Source organism: Schistocerca gregaria, chromosome X (assembly GCF_023897955.1).
Source record: "Schistocerca gregaria isolate iqSchGreg1 chromosome X, iqSchGreg1.2, whole genome shotgun sequence".
Taxonomy (NCBI): domain Eukaryota; kingdom Metazoa; phylum Arthropoda; class Insecta; order Orthoptera; family Acrididae; genus Schistocerca; species Schistocerca gregaria.
The window spans coordinates 753,996,806-754,012,163 of record NC_064931.1 but is presented as its reverse complement, the minus strand read 5'-3'; the positions used below and the strand labels follow the sequence as shown (position 1 = coordinate 754,012,163).

Genomic DNA, 15,358 nt, shown 5'->3' with positions numbered 1-15,358 from the left:
TCTAGAAGTATCAGGGGTCCATACCACTCCAACTGCAGACCCTCCAAACCATTACAAAGACTCCACCAGCTTGAACAGTCCCTTGCTGACATGCAGGATCCATGGATTCTTGAGGCTGTCTCCATACCCGTACACGTCCATCCGCTGAATACAATTAGAAACGAGGCTCGTCCGACCAGGCAACATGTTTCCAGTCATCATCAGTCCAATGTCGGTGTTGACGGGTCCAGTTGAGGCGTAAAGCTTTGTGTTGTGCAGTCATCAAGGGTACGCGAGTGAGCCTTCGGCTCCAAAAGCCTATGTCTATGATGTTTCACTGAATGGTTCACACACTGACACTTTTTGATGGCCCAGAATTGAAATCTGGAGCAGTTTAGGAAAGAGTTACACTTCTTTCACGTTGAACGATTCTCTTCAGTCGTCGTTTGTCACGTTCTTGAAGGATCTTTTTCCGGCAGCAGCGATGTCGGAGATTTGATGTTTTACCAGATTCCTGATATTCACGGTACATTCGTGAACTGGTCGTACGGGAAAATCCCAACTTCATCGCTACCTCGGAGATGGTACTTCCCATCGCTCGTGCGCCGACTATAACACCACTTTCGAACTCACTTAAATCTTGATAACCTGTCATTGTAGCAGCAGTAACCCATCTAACTGCGCCAGACACTTGTTGTCTTATATAGACGTTGCCGGCCTCAGCGCCGTATTCTGCCTGTCTGCATATCCCTGTATTTGAATACGCATGCCTATACCAGCTTCTTTGGCCCTTCAGTGTGGAATTGCATGGCTTCTGAGGAACTGCTCTACCATTGGGACTCGCTAGTCTCACTCATTGTGCTACCTGGGCTTCTGGTGGCGCTTTGAAATTAACGAATGATTCCCTCCGCTGATTTCGTGTGACTTCTTACAATCACCCTCTGCAAGTGTCGACGGGCCCCTCCGACAGTAGATGATACGAGGTCTGCCAGTTCTTGGTTCACATGTGTTGTTCTTCGAGTATTCTCTTCACGGTCACGTCGTCAACAGTCGACTTGGGTAGCTTTGATAGGATTGAAATTTTACTAATTGACTTGTTACTCCAATGACATCTAGTGACTAGTCCACGTTCGAAGTCACTGACCTCTCCGGACCGACCCATTTTGTGGTTACTGCTTCTCTCCTAACAACACGACACTCCCTGCCTCCTTTTATGTTGGCAAGTCCATCTGTCGTGCCATCTAGTGGTCAATTCCGTATTACAAAAGGTGTTCGCATACTTTTGATCAGATAGAGTACATTGGGGAACACTGCCATCAGTTTCTATGGTGAAGATATAGCCCAGGGAATGATTGTCATAAATGTGAAACGATGCGGCTCATAAAAATATACCCTTTGTTCAACATAACAAACATTTCACGAAATAAAGTATTTGAACACATAAAAGCACCCATAATATAGCATTATAGCTACGATGTCGTGATTTTCTGTTATTGGATGTGTTTATGAAAGAACTACTCAGAAGAGGAGGCCACGAAGTTGGAATGACAGATTTACTTCAGACTTTGTGCACCTTTAATAGGCCATTAAAACAACATCCGTGCAAGTAGTAAGGTGCGCAATTCTGTGTAATCTTACCCTAGCACACATCACCAATAAACTACTCGTTCTTTGCCCAAATTTTTGAAAATTACGAGTAGACTAAGATTACAAAGGAAGAACTTTTTACTTATCTTGATTATCTCGTTGTTGTTGTCGATGGCTCAAAGTTTTGTCTAGGAGTACTTTCATGCAGCTGAAAATTTCGATTTCTTAGGTTCATGATGACAAAATAACTGTTGAAGAATTGCCTGTTGCTATGAATATCTTTTTATTTTATCTCCTTCTCCTAAATCACACTGACTTTACAATTTCCACGTTGAAAAAACCAATAATTACGTTCTTGTTGACAAGTTTAGGAAAATACGTGCGTTTCCATCAGAGGCATGCCCACCACTACTTACATTCTGCAGTACTCACAGTTTCTAAAGAGTTTACAAAGCAAAAGAGTTTAGAAACTTTCTCGACAGGAGAAAAATCTTTACCAAATTATATCATTATTTCACAAATAAATCCAGAAACAAATTTAATAATTAGCGTTTGATTGCGCAGTTAATAATTTGAATTTTAAGTATACTACAAATTTTGTAATTTCAAATATTTTCAAAATAAGAGTAATTTTAACTGTTAGTACATGTCGATTGTAACGCATTAATTTCTTTTTTATTTATTTTAGCCTGAAATATAATACATCGTATACAAAATCATATGAATTATTTTAATGAAACAGCTGAGATAATTTTAACCTATGAGAGATTCGAGATTATACATGGTATCGGTTACCTCTATAAAAAATAAAAAATAAACAAGGTAATGCTAGAGGAGGATGATTCATTACATCTGACAATTCCGAGAAAATCGCAAGATAAGTTTTACGCGTCTATTATGTACCTGATGTATCTGTCCGTAGGTGCTGAACCTTAGAGTTCATGGTGGTCAAGTGGGTTAGTCTTCGAGCTTTGTTAGATGAACGTGTATGAGGCGACAATTCGAATCCATTTCAAAGATAATTTTTAAACTATGTTTCTTTCATAACTGGTCGTAATATTTAATTTACATGACATTTGAGAGGTACTATAATTAAAAAACCACGTGTATTTGCATCAAGTTTCAGTGAATTTCGTGTTGTTTGATTACTTTCTATTTTGAATTAAATTTAATTATTAGAACAAATATATTGATTAATACCGACAAGAAAATGAAGAAACGCGTACAGTTCCTGAAAATGTATGTCTGTCGGGATTTGCGAACTCCCTTACACATGCAGTCTGATACGGTACACGGAGCTACTTTGCACCTCGACGCTTTGAGCTGCAGACACAGAGGCAAGTTCCATTTGACAGTTAACCTGCGAAAAGTGGTGAGACGTTGATAATGTAGCAAGAACTAAAAGTTTCATCGGGAGTCGAGCCGTAGGCTCACATGCGTTCGTCTTTCGAAGCTCCAAGTCTAACCACTTTCTCTCTCTCTCTCTCTCTCTCTCTCTCTCTCTCTCTCTCTCTCTTTTCCGCACGGTTCGTTCCATTAGTTCGGGGTGGACGTCCCACGATACCGGTTCAAGTTCATCATTGAACCATTTATTCAGTTTTTTGTTGTAGAGGGCGAATATCCCTCTGACTGAACACGCTGAGCTAGCGTGCCGGCACTACTTGACCACCAAGAACCCTAACCTCTATCATCTACGCACAGACACATACGTATACAATACACGCGTAAAATTTCTCTTGCGATTTTCTCGGAATTTCTAGAGTAGTGCACCTTACTCCTTGCGCATTATGTTGTTTTAATGGCCTACTAAAAGTTTACAAAGTTTGAAGTAAATCCGTCATCCCAACGTAGTGGCCTCCCTTTGTCAGATTAGATTTTACTATTGACGTCGCAGTGTTAGCTATGTTAGTTACATTGGCTTGATTTTAATGGAACTGACGATCTTTGTGATAGAAACTCGTACTCAATAAAAGGTTTTCACTCACTCTTGTGCACATGGCGCTCTTTAAGTGTTAACTGCAGATGCATGAACAAACATAAATATGGAGGAAGACATGCCAAAAAAAAGTCAATAATTCTCTTTTGTTAAAGTATAAAAAACTAAAAATATAAAAATGTGACCGTCTGGCTACAAAGTCGAATCTTCAGATTTACATCTCACATGTCCTTAAGGTTTTTTATGGAAGTGAATACCATTTTCCTTTCTGGTAATGCTTTGTGTATACAAAGCAAAGTCACGTTGCATCTTGATTCCGATACCAAATGAGACTGTAAATTGTAAAAATTCGCTGACTGCTTCATCAAGATGATTTTAGCGCGTGAGGTACTATGTACTAATCTTCCATTTAGTATTCTCACATACAATATTTCAGCAGAATAGTGGATATAATGTGCAAGCATTCGTCGGAAAACGATGGATACTATGTTTCCTTGGCCTGCTCGTTTGCCCCGGATATGGCTGATCGCTATCTTTTTCGTTGATGTCCTACAGTAAGTACTGTTGCTGTTTTGTGGACTAGTATACAAACCACGTTGAGGAACATTGTCAAGGAATACAAGGAATATATCCAGATCCTCCTCGCCGTCTGACACACTGCAGAGACGCTCTGATTGCAGCTTCTTGGGTTTCACACCAAACTGAATTCTCAGAATCAGGGGCCATGTGCAGTTCTGTAACCCTAATCATTTGTGTATTGTCATGCACCTAATCTGTGGTATGGTACAAAGTTCTGTTTCGGTCGTATTTATCCTCGTTTAGGATGCAATTTATAATATGTCACAAGGGAAAATCTCTTGTCAGTTTCCACACATGGAATTTCACTTCATCATCATTTTTGGCTTTTTTCTCTTTTTCACAGTTACGACATTTTAGGGGTTTCATAATCTCATGTTCACCGAATGCACTTACCACGTATTTTCTTAAATATTCATTCCTTTATTCGCATTAAATAATGAAAAATTATTATCTAACAGTGATTTTTGTTTGTTTGCTGGATTCTTGACCTTTTTTACGTCGTAGTGGCACGCAATAATCACTTTCACATATACTAATCCTATACGAGTAGCTATATATTTGGAATGTGTACTAATTATTTTGTATTTCGTGTTACTTTGCTTGTTCGTATAATTTCGTTGTATATTCACTTTCATATAACAGAAACAACGAATTGTTTGATGTTTTATTGTGTTTTTTATTCCTTTTGCACGTTTAGTATCAGGTCTTACGTCGTTAAAGTGTTGTTTCCCTATGGTGTAAAGATTTGTACACTACATTTTTTGTATTCAGATGAGGAAAATGTAATTTATCAAAAGAGAAATGCCGACAAATATTCGAAGAGTAGCAACTCCAACACAAGTCAGAAAAATGTGGAACTTTGTGAACACTAGACTGAAATTAAAATCGTTTCAACAGTAAGAGTTGTCTGGTGACACTGATTAGATGGAGCATGCACACTCACTTCAGCTAGTTGTGCTGGTATGTAACGTCCAAATCTTCACAATCTATGCCTTCTACTGTCTTGTAAAAGCGCGACGTGAGAAGGGAAACAGTCATCAACACACTGATTGATTTGTTACCACAGTGCTTTACTAATCATAATATTTTTAGGTATGGTGGTTTTCTGCCTTCCTTTTACCTGAAAACCGAATGATCCGTAGAAACTTGGCATTGTCACATATACAAAATATTGCCGGAGGTGAAAGTGAGGTTAGGCGCCAGAGCAGTCATAGCGTTAGCCGTGGATAAATCCAAAAACTTTCGGATCTCTAACCTGAAACCTAGGGAGCCATCACACATAGGGTGAAGTTGCATGTTATGTGTATAGCATTCATGTGTCACTAACGGTCTTACACTTCTCGAAGTATGTCAACCATATCACTCCCGCAGAGTCTGTGCAGATAACAGAGGCCCAAGTGGGCATTCTGCTCACGCTTCGTCCATGAATAGAATCGGGAGAAATTTTAACGTCTGTTGCAATAAAAAGTATTCGTCAGCTTCTCAACAGCTGACAGTGATTCGTAGATTACAAATGTAAGGCCCCGGTAGGCCGTGCTGCTGAGGCGTCGTATTATCCCCACGCTTACCGACGTCAGCACTAAACACCTTCGCTACTGGAGCGCCTATATTTCTACAGTCACACGTGTAGCTGATATTTCCAGAAGTTCTGAGCAACACATTTTCTTTTCCTGTACCATTGATCCCTAATAGCCCTGACGTCGATTGGACATTAAATTGTAATCTTCCTTCCTTCTTATCTTCTTTTTATAGTAACACTGATTGGTTGACCCCAATTGTCACAGAAAAGTACACTACCTAGTTTCCAGGTATCCTAACCGCCTCTTTTAAAGCTCTGCTCAGCATATTTGCCTCCTGCGAGTATATTTTCTACTTATTAAGTTATGCACAATTTCACGATTTACGTAAAATATTTACTGTTTAGATCAGTGCTGTTGTTACAGTACAGTCCATGATTTAAAACAGTGATTCGGCTGCGATTAATAATTATGCATTGATCTTAAATGAAACAAATTTTTGCGTCAGTCAACAAATTACGTATTTTACACGCAGTGACTTTCACATGAAACTGTCTCATTAATAATTGCTGCAAGGATCTATTATTGACTTCAGACAGACTTAAGTTCTTTGTTTAAAGCAACCTGTGCCTAAAATATGTAATTTAAGCGGAAATGTTTGTTATATGTCTCAAAGTAGATCCCACAATTTCGGTAAGCTGATCTGCCCTACATAAAAAACCGCGGACTTCTTCGGTAATATCTTCGTATATTAACTTAAACATTATTTCAATGACCCTCTTTTAACCAGTATATCACACAGTTCCGCTCTAGAGTGAGCTTGTTTCGTTCCCAATTTTTTTTATACGTCATTTCAGTTTTCAATTGCATTACGATTTTTTTAACTGAACTAAGTAAAAAAACTAGGCAAAAAACTAGAATGGGTACACTTTGCTAGTTCTTGGAATCAAAGACCTTTTTATGAGATGCATGATCCCTTTTCTTTCATACAGCAAATATTTGTCACATATAGTACACATAGATGTAATACTAAACATGCAAGAAAATTAGCAAAGAAATACAACAATTCGTGTCAGTTTATCAAGTTTCTCAATGGCCCACACAACCATCTTTTTAGTTTCTGAATGTCGTCGAAAGAGATAATTGTAGACCTAGATCAATCAGCAGGAAATTTCTCTTCAAACTTTTGTGAGAAAAGCGAAAAAAGGGAAGTTATATTTTACCCTCTCGTTATACTTAGAGAGGGAATGCGTACGATTTTGTAGAAAAATAATTTCATCATTCACCGACGTCACTTAGGGAAATGTTTAATGCCCATCGTGAATCGTTTTTGTAGCACGGGAACATGAGATATAAAGCATGTAATGTGGCTACTGAGTAATGTGCTCTTAGCTTTCCCTTACCTTTGGTGGTTATTGTTATCACAGTTAGTTTATTACAAAAGCAAAGAATTAGCAGTGGAATAGGAACTTACGACCGCTGTTTCGCGTAACAAATGCAGTTTTAGAACACAGGCTTTTACACATTTTTTCATACAATATGGGTACACTACGTCTCTGGAAATTCATTTCTGTTCAAATCACTATCCATGCAATGCACGTTTTCAAGGGAAATTTCCGCACATCTTTTAGAAACTTGTATTAACAGCTTACAGTAAACGCCCCAAATTAGATTTGCAAGGAAAGTAACTTGCTAGTGTAACTGTGCTCCGCGCTCTTAGCACCTATCAACCAGAAGTCTAGGTGTCATCTACAGTAATTTCGTAATAGTAAATTAACTGTTAGTTGATCGTATGGCCATTTAGTTATACTATGCTCCAAAAAACTTCGACAGTGTTCTAAAGTTGTTCGTTGCTGTACTGGTTTCAGCACCTCAGTCAACGACAGCGGCTATCCACAGATAAACCGGACGGGAGTCCTTTGCTGTCAATCTCTGAGGTGACCAACACTCTACTCAACCACGATTGAAGGTTAGTACATGTATATTCAGTAATGTAACAGATGATTACCAGGCCCTGTTTACAAGTTTTGGGCCTTTTTTTTTTTGTTCTTCCCTTGTTGCCATGTAAACAATTATTCCTTTTCCTTGTCTAACAGATTTGAACCATAAATTATTTTTTGTATACTACCATCGAAGACCAGTCTCCAGAGCCTGTGTTCTAATGCACGCTAATTCATCGACACTTGGTCCAGAGCAAGCCATTTTGAACCCTGGTGGTGGCAGAAATTTGCACCACCAGTATTTGACCGGCAAAGGCACAAAGTTCTTAATCATCAGACCTTCCGCCAATGCTCTGGATTGTACTCCATAACTTTCCGCCGTGTTTCAAAAAGTGAGGATGGGTGGCGGAGGAGGTGGTAACAATAGGCTCGGCGGTTCCCTTGATGAGTAGACTACCTACCGGGGCCAATTTTCCGCGTCACCCCACATGTTTCTACAGTCCATTGTATGCTCTGTTTTCTACAACCATTTGCCTACGTGTCTCTCTGTTGTTGGCTTTCTCTTTCCAGCCATACATATTCAGTACTTCTAGCTCTTTGTAATATCATATTATCAACCATATTTTATCCCACAACGGTTTTCGTCACAAACATTCTTTCCCTACTATTTTTTTCAGGTGTAGTCTCCTATTCCTTGTAGGTCGCCCAGCCGTCTTAGCTTGCGATTACAAAAACCTGACAATTCCTTCATTTTCTAACTTGTTATTCATTTCTTTATTTGTTAGTAGACACCTTTCATTGATGGGACCATCCATACATATTCCACATTACTCTACTTTAAAATACTAGTAAACTACAGGCACTGATTTTTGACGCATAAGTACCAACTAGTCAAATTAATATTAGTTTCACCCTCTTAGAATTATTTTGCGCCTTAAAATAAGTGAATCTGAGTTGTATGCCTTGTGTCGAGCTTGAAATAGTCCTTTATTAACTTTTTCGTATTATTTTGATTAAAATAATGTTTAAATGGATTTAAATGTTTAAATTCTTTATTGAGAATTAATAGGTTAGCTATACCTGTCTTATGTGTTCTTGGCGTTTTGATCGTGTTTTCTGTGTTGTTCTCGTTTATATTTTACAACTAATTTGTCAGCCTCTCTAGTGCAATCTATGCTTTCTGTCAACCTTGTTTTGTTCTTACTGCTATGACTATCAATGGTAAGGTCGATGAACCATTTAAGATGGGCATGTTTATCAGATGACACAGTTTATTTTCCCAGTAGCAGACAGCATGTTCCAAGAAAATAATACCCACGTTCCCTTTATGTAAATGTTCTATGAAGGTAAAATAACAAGTATTTCTTCCTCTTCACAACTGCTGGATTTGTATATTATCGAGGTGTTGCGGATTGTATCGGAAAATGTCAGTCGTTACCATTATTCCTATATCTCAACGAAATGGGGCGGTTTCATTACGAGGAATTGGTGTGAAATAGGATAAAAACCATTTATAGTTTATATACATTGATTCTCTGAAGTATTCAGGCATTCTTTGTGCTGCGCGTGTTGTACTAAGTATGAGAACTACATAGGAACAAGTAAATAATGTAATACACATGTAATGCAATGAAAAAATACAGTTTCCTTATTTACCTTTAAATAGTGATTGCAACATACAGAAGAGCCAATTATTTTCTTTGTAATGAAACTGAATCACAATAGATGTTTGGTTGCACATCTTTGCGGCACAAATGCAGTGTAAAAGTCTTTCTAAATAATTCAAATATTTAAAGAATTATAATTCGTTGTACAAACTGAGAGGGAATCTGACATAAATGACAATACAATATGCTGCGACGTTGGTTTTTGTTTTAACAACAATAACGTACGAAAGTGTTATTGATGGCAGTGACAGGCTAGTCCAGGGAACAACAACGCTAAATCAAATTCTCCAATCATATTCTGGCCATTGGCGACGAACCACTTATCTGCGGTTAATAGTAATAGCCAAGGGATAGGCACGTCAGTCTTGCATAATCGTAGCTTTTGCGTGATGTGATTCAAGTAAAACACAGAAAATTCAAATCAGAAAAGCCAGACAGAAGTTTAGACCACGGTCTTCCCGAATTAAAGTGCAGTATCTTACCACTGCACCATATCGTTCATTGAGAATGTGCTGTATCGCCCCAAACGGTAATTCAGTTTAATTGAAATATTATATTATATTAAGCTGTACATAACTGTAATGAGAATGGGGAAGACCTCACCGAGCAAGGTGATACTGTGATGAAGGTAATCGATTAATATTTGGGAGGGACAGATTTAAAATCGCTGCCGCGCCACTATTGTGTAGGTTTTCAGTGGTATCTCTAAATCACTTCAGGTGGACACAGAGATGATTCGTCCAAAAGGCCGCGGTCGATTTCCTCCTCCCCCGCCTCCCACCCCTCGTTTGTCCAGATAGGCATTTGATTCATTCTTAATGCCTTCTTTGTGGAGGGACATTAAGCTGTCACCTCACTTCCTTCAAATAGAGCCTATCAGGCAATGAGCCCGTTAATTGGGCGACAGATCTGCACTTCCAAAAAAGTAAAAATATTGTGACCCTATTTAGTTGCCAGACCATGAACAAGCGACACTGATAAATTTTAAAAAGTAACATCGTTAAAGGAAAGCAGTAACAATTGTTTTATTTTTTCCAGGTTGTCAGCGGAACGCAGTGGGCGAAATTTAACAGCGTTATCGCTGCTGGCCTTACCAATTCCTCTCGCCATTTTAGTATAGAGAAGTAAAATAATTTAATCAAGTCTGTATTCTTAATTGATATTCGCTTTATTCTTTACGTATTTCTTATTACATTAATTACAGCTATGTGTGTACTGTGGTACGTTTCCTTTTATCGCAAACTTTGTAAATTATTCTCATATACATAAGTGTTTTCTGTGATACGTGTCGATTATTGTTGTAAGAGTAAGAAAACGTGTAATATACAATGTAGATGATTTAATAAGTACTGTAAAGTTGTGTACTATTGTGTAAAGCTTTATACCGGATGTGAGACCCTTGTGTCACCTGATATACAAGAATTTGAAGATGGAGGATCAGTAGAATACTGTCATCTGCAGAAACTCATCTTCCTAATGTCCAGGAATCTTACAGCACCTGTCAAACAAAAGTGACTGTACCGCAACCGAAAAGTGATGTTTCTGTACGTCATTAACGTGCTATAAAAGAAGTATGTTGGTTCACTTCCCCTGAAACACAAATTTACTTAACCGTGTTACTCACGTGTTTCATTTACAATAATAAACTCTTCGTATTCTATTGCGGAAATAGAATTTGAATCAAGTCAGAATAATGGTATTATGATCTGAACCCTCGATTCCGCTGACAGTTCTGAAGAACACTGCACTGCTGAAGAATTCGTGAAAACTGTTACGTATTGACTTTTACAGTACGTCACGAAATTTTGAATTGTATCTCTGGTGCAGCTAAATGCAAATGTTAAATCACGAATAAAATTAGGTTGTATTCAATATACCAGTAATCTAGTCTCTTAGAATGCTTATTTATACATTTTTTTCGAAATTTTAATTCCTTGGCTGTAGTCTTCTACTATAAACGTAAGTAACAACACACATTCAATTGCTTAAAATTCAAGTGTTACACATAAATATGAAACGATTGTTTTTCATATATTTATTTATTTATCGTCTTTAACTTTGAATATGGTAGTACTATGGAATGAATGATGCAAAGAATGATTTCTCTCTTAAAAGAAGAAATATGAATCATGTTATTAAAATTGTACGCTTTGGTCAAAAATAAGCTTTCAATTTTTTAATGAAACAATTCTCTTTCCACTGCTTTTCAATATTTCGAATGTCCATTAGATTTCTTTGTAAACGTAATAGTTTCTCAAAAATTACGAAAGTGGCGGTGACAAACTGTGCCCGTGAAAGGAAAATTGTCCATTGTTAGTTTACAGACGTATGAGTATGTACGGCATGTTTATAATAAAATAACTTCTGATACCATGCTGGCCAGTGTCCTTAATTCCTCAAGAGATTTCCAGTTCTTCCAAGTTGTGCAACATTCCTGCCAACAATTTCAAGATCTGCTGCCTTCAGAGGTACAAAGACGGTAAGAAAAGTGTTACTTGAAGCTCAGGTTTTATTACTTCGCATACGTTCATATATCACCACTGTTGTTTGACTGTATGGTGAGATCTAACTTCTAGTACTAGTACCAACACTCATACACACATTTAGAAATAATGACTACTGCCAATTCAATACAAATATTGAGAGGAAAAAACCATTACAACTGAGTTTTATACCAATTTTTACCAAGGTCCAGACGTTCAGGTGTCTGTGATAAATAAATTATTAATTGTGATAGTTTACAGCATACAGTAGTTGCGAATGTAAATAAATACACATTCTGACGCAGTAACAGCATATTAACAAAAACTAATCTCAGGAACAGAGAGGAGGAAAAAGATAGGAATAGTTAGTTAAAAATCATTTTACACTCGCATTACACAGTCATATGTAAATACATCTACATGTTGACCATTTACCAGTTTTTAATACAGATGTGAGTTCGTAATTCTTACCCACAATCTTTTACAGTTACAGTAACAGTGTAGAAAGAGTTGTCAAGGAGAAACTTTTTCAGTTCGTTTTGAAATTAAATTTTGCTACCTGTTAGTCATTTTATATCATTAGGTAAATGATCAGAAATTGCAGCACTGTCCACCACTTTTTGTGCTGAAGACAACCCTAATGTGCAGTAATGAACGTCATTTTTTCTTCCGATGTTGTAATGATGTACATCATTGTTCCATTTGAACTGCAGTGGATTATTTACAACGAACTTCATGAGGGAATAAATACACTGTGAGGTAGTAGCCAGACTACTTAAACGGATGCCTACAAGATGATCATGGATGAGCGCCACATATTATTCTTACAGCACGTTTTTGAGCAACGAATACTTTTTCATTATATGTGGAGTTACTCCAGAATATTGTACGGTATGATTTTATTGAATGAAAAAATGCAAAATATGTCAAATTATTGATTTGTATCTCCCAAAGATGTGCAATGATTTGAAGCGCAAATTTAACTGAATTAAGTTGTTCTAGAAGTTCCAAAATGTGTTTTTTCCTGTTAAAATTCTCATCAATGTCTATCCGTCTGAACAAGCGTCGGAAGGCCAAACGGTACCGATCGACCGCCGTGTCATCCTCAACAATAGGCGTCACTGGATGCAGATATGGTGTGGCATGTGGTCAGCACACCAATCTATGTTGTCAATTTTCTTGACCAAAGCCACTACTTCTCAGTCATGCAGCTCCTCAATTGGCCTCACAAGGGGTGAGTGCACCCCACTTGCTCGGCAGACACAGACGGTGACCCATCCAGGTGCTGGCCAAGCCCGACAGCGCTTATCTTCGGTTATCTGACGGGAACCAGGGGTACCACTGCGTTATGCGGTTGGCCCCTCAGCAACATGCGCACCTAAACATTCTTAAGCTAACACCCCAATCATTATTTCCTAACCATGTGTTACACTTATCACTGGTCTAGTACATTTAGCTGAGCAGAACTGAATATAGTGCGTCTTTTTGAAATTGAGAATGAGACCGTTCGCAGAATACAGCTCGATAACATTTTTACGAACAATTTACAATTTCTTCTGTCACTGTATGTATGTTTGTTTTGTTGAATACTAGTGTTGACCGCAAAAAGAACTAATTCTGCTTCTTGGATATTAATGGAAGGACATTTACATATATGAGAAACAATAGTGGACCTAATATTGAGATTTAGGGAATCTCATAAGCTAACCAGTGTTAAGAATATCCCCCCCCCCCATCCCCATTACATTGGCGGAATTATTCAAGATATCTTTCTGCATTCGTTTGGTTAGATACGACATTGTCCATTGGTTGGCTATACCATCAGTTCCATAAAATCCTAGTTTACCCAGGAGAGCACTGTGGTTCACACACTCAAATGCCATAGATAACGCGACAAAAATACCAACTGGTGCTATTTTGTTTTTTAATGCTTGTAAAATTCCGTGAGTGAACGTGCAAATGGCATTCACAGTTGAGCAACTTGTTTGAAATGCAACCTGTGATTTATGTGGACATTATTGTCGCTCAGGTGGGGTACAACTCTAGAATACATGACCTCTAAATTTCGGAAAATGATGTCACTAGTGAAATGGGTCGTTAGTTATTGGCAACCCTCCTACCCCTTTCAACAATGCCATATTTCAGTCCCTCTGGAAAAATGCCCTGAGTTAATGATGCATTAAATATTTCAGAAACGATTGTGCTTATTTTATTGGAGTACTCTGTTGGAAACACCATCAGTCTTTATTTGTGAGAGAATATATAATTTCTTCAATCACAGAAGGAGAAGTGCGTGAGACATCCATATAATTTAATTTTACGTAAGTTTCTTGTGAACAAACACCTTTGATTTTTGCTTAGAACTGTTCGTCCCTATGTTTCTGCTACAGTTAAGGAATGATTAATTATCAAACATATCTGCTACCTGTGACTGATCACTTATAACCATTCCATTAAAATCCATAGCAATTTTATCCTGTTCTGTGGCTTATTGCCTTGGCCCTCATTTTACTACATTCCATATAGCCTTTAGTCTGTTGTCAGGATAACTGATTTATGACATAACTTTTTAGCAATTTTCAGTAATTATTTTAGTGTACATCTACTCCAGGATCTTTACTTGTTCTTCCCAATAGATTTATTTCCCTTTTCTTTCACAAGATACTTCAATCCCTCTAATGATTCATGGTTTTTTACATGCCTGTTTAATTTACTTTCTGATTAGCTTATATGGAAGCTATTTTCAAATTATGATAGTAATTTATCATGGAATAAATTAAATTTTGTGTCGCATTTGGTTCATTATAAATTTCATCCCAGGTGATCTCTTGTAAACTCTTCTTAAAAATGTTTGTCCTGGAATCATTCATTATTCTAACTGATTTCCACTGAGGAGTATCTTCACTGTAAGGCATTATCCTCTTTATGCTAACTAATGATCAGAGAGAGTATTTGTTATAGTTGCAGTGTGTTCAGTCATTTACTTCCTCTGAGCTTCACCAAAGAAAGTATTATCAATTAGGGCTCTACCATCATTATCCACCTGCGTTGGAAAGCTAATTACTGATATCAAATAGAAGGGCCCAAATAAGGTTTCCAGAGCATTTTTTCTATTAAAATTCTTTAGAGAAGCTACATTTAAAACGACACAAATTATTTAATTGCCTGCTGCTGTCTTACAGTGTAGAAAGGAATCCATACACTTCGTGAAAAGTTCAACATGCCCCATGGAGATCTATATACAACTACAATCAAAAGTTAACTGGTTTTCAGTATTAATTCACAAGCACACACTTCTACTTTCTGATTACTACAGAATCTACTTGTTTCAAGGTTTTTGAATTTGTACGAGTATTCTGTCTCAATACATGTATTAGTCCTATATCAGTAATATTCTAGAGAGTATTCTTTTATATTTCAGTTCCCTAATCCTGCGGTTATGTGGCGTTCAGATAGGCACAGATTGTCTGTCTTTTCATAGCAACCTAACATTTCCAAACAGACAACAAGCTCTTCTACCTTGTTACTCATCCCTCTAATATTCTGATGAAATAACGTTACCTTACTTTTTTGTGCCTTCTTTAAAATTTTGTGAGGATCTTCCGTTGTTTATAATTTCTTTCACAAATAGGTGAGTCAGGCACAAATTTCGTTGAGTGAAATTTGAAAA

At 37.5% G+C, this 15,358-nt stretch overlaps 1 protein-coding gene across 1 annotated transcript in view; it reads left to right on the top strand.

Moving 5' to 3' along the window:
- LOC126299004 (circadian locomoter output cycles protein kaput) overlaps positions 1 to 11,580 on the top strand; it is a 701,868-nt gene extending 690,288 nt beyond the window's left edge. Inside the window, exons 10-11 of the mRNA XM_049990634.1 lie at positions 7,467 to 7,567; positions 10,244 to 11,580. Of these exons, the coding sequence (XP_049846591.1) occupies positions 7,467 to 7,539 (73 nt within the window). The 3' untranslated portion in view covers positions 7,540 to 7,567; positions 10,244 to 11,580. The remainder of the gene's footprint in view (positions 1 to 7,466; positions 7,568 to 10,243) is intronic.
- The last annotated feature ends 3,778 nt before the right edge of the window (positions 11,581 to 15,358 follow it).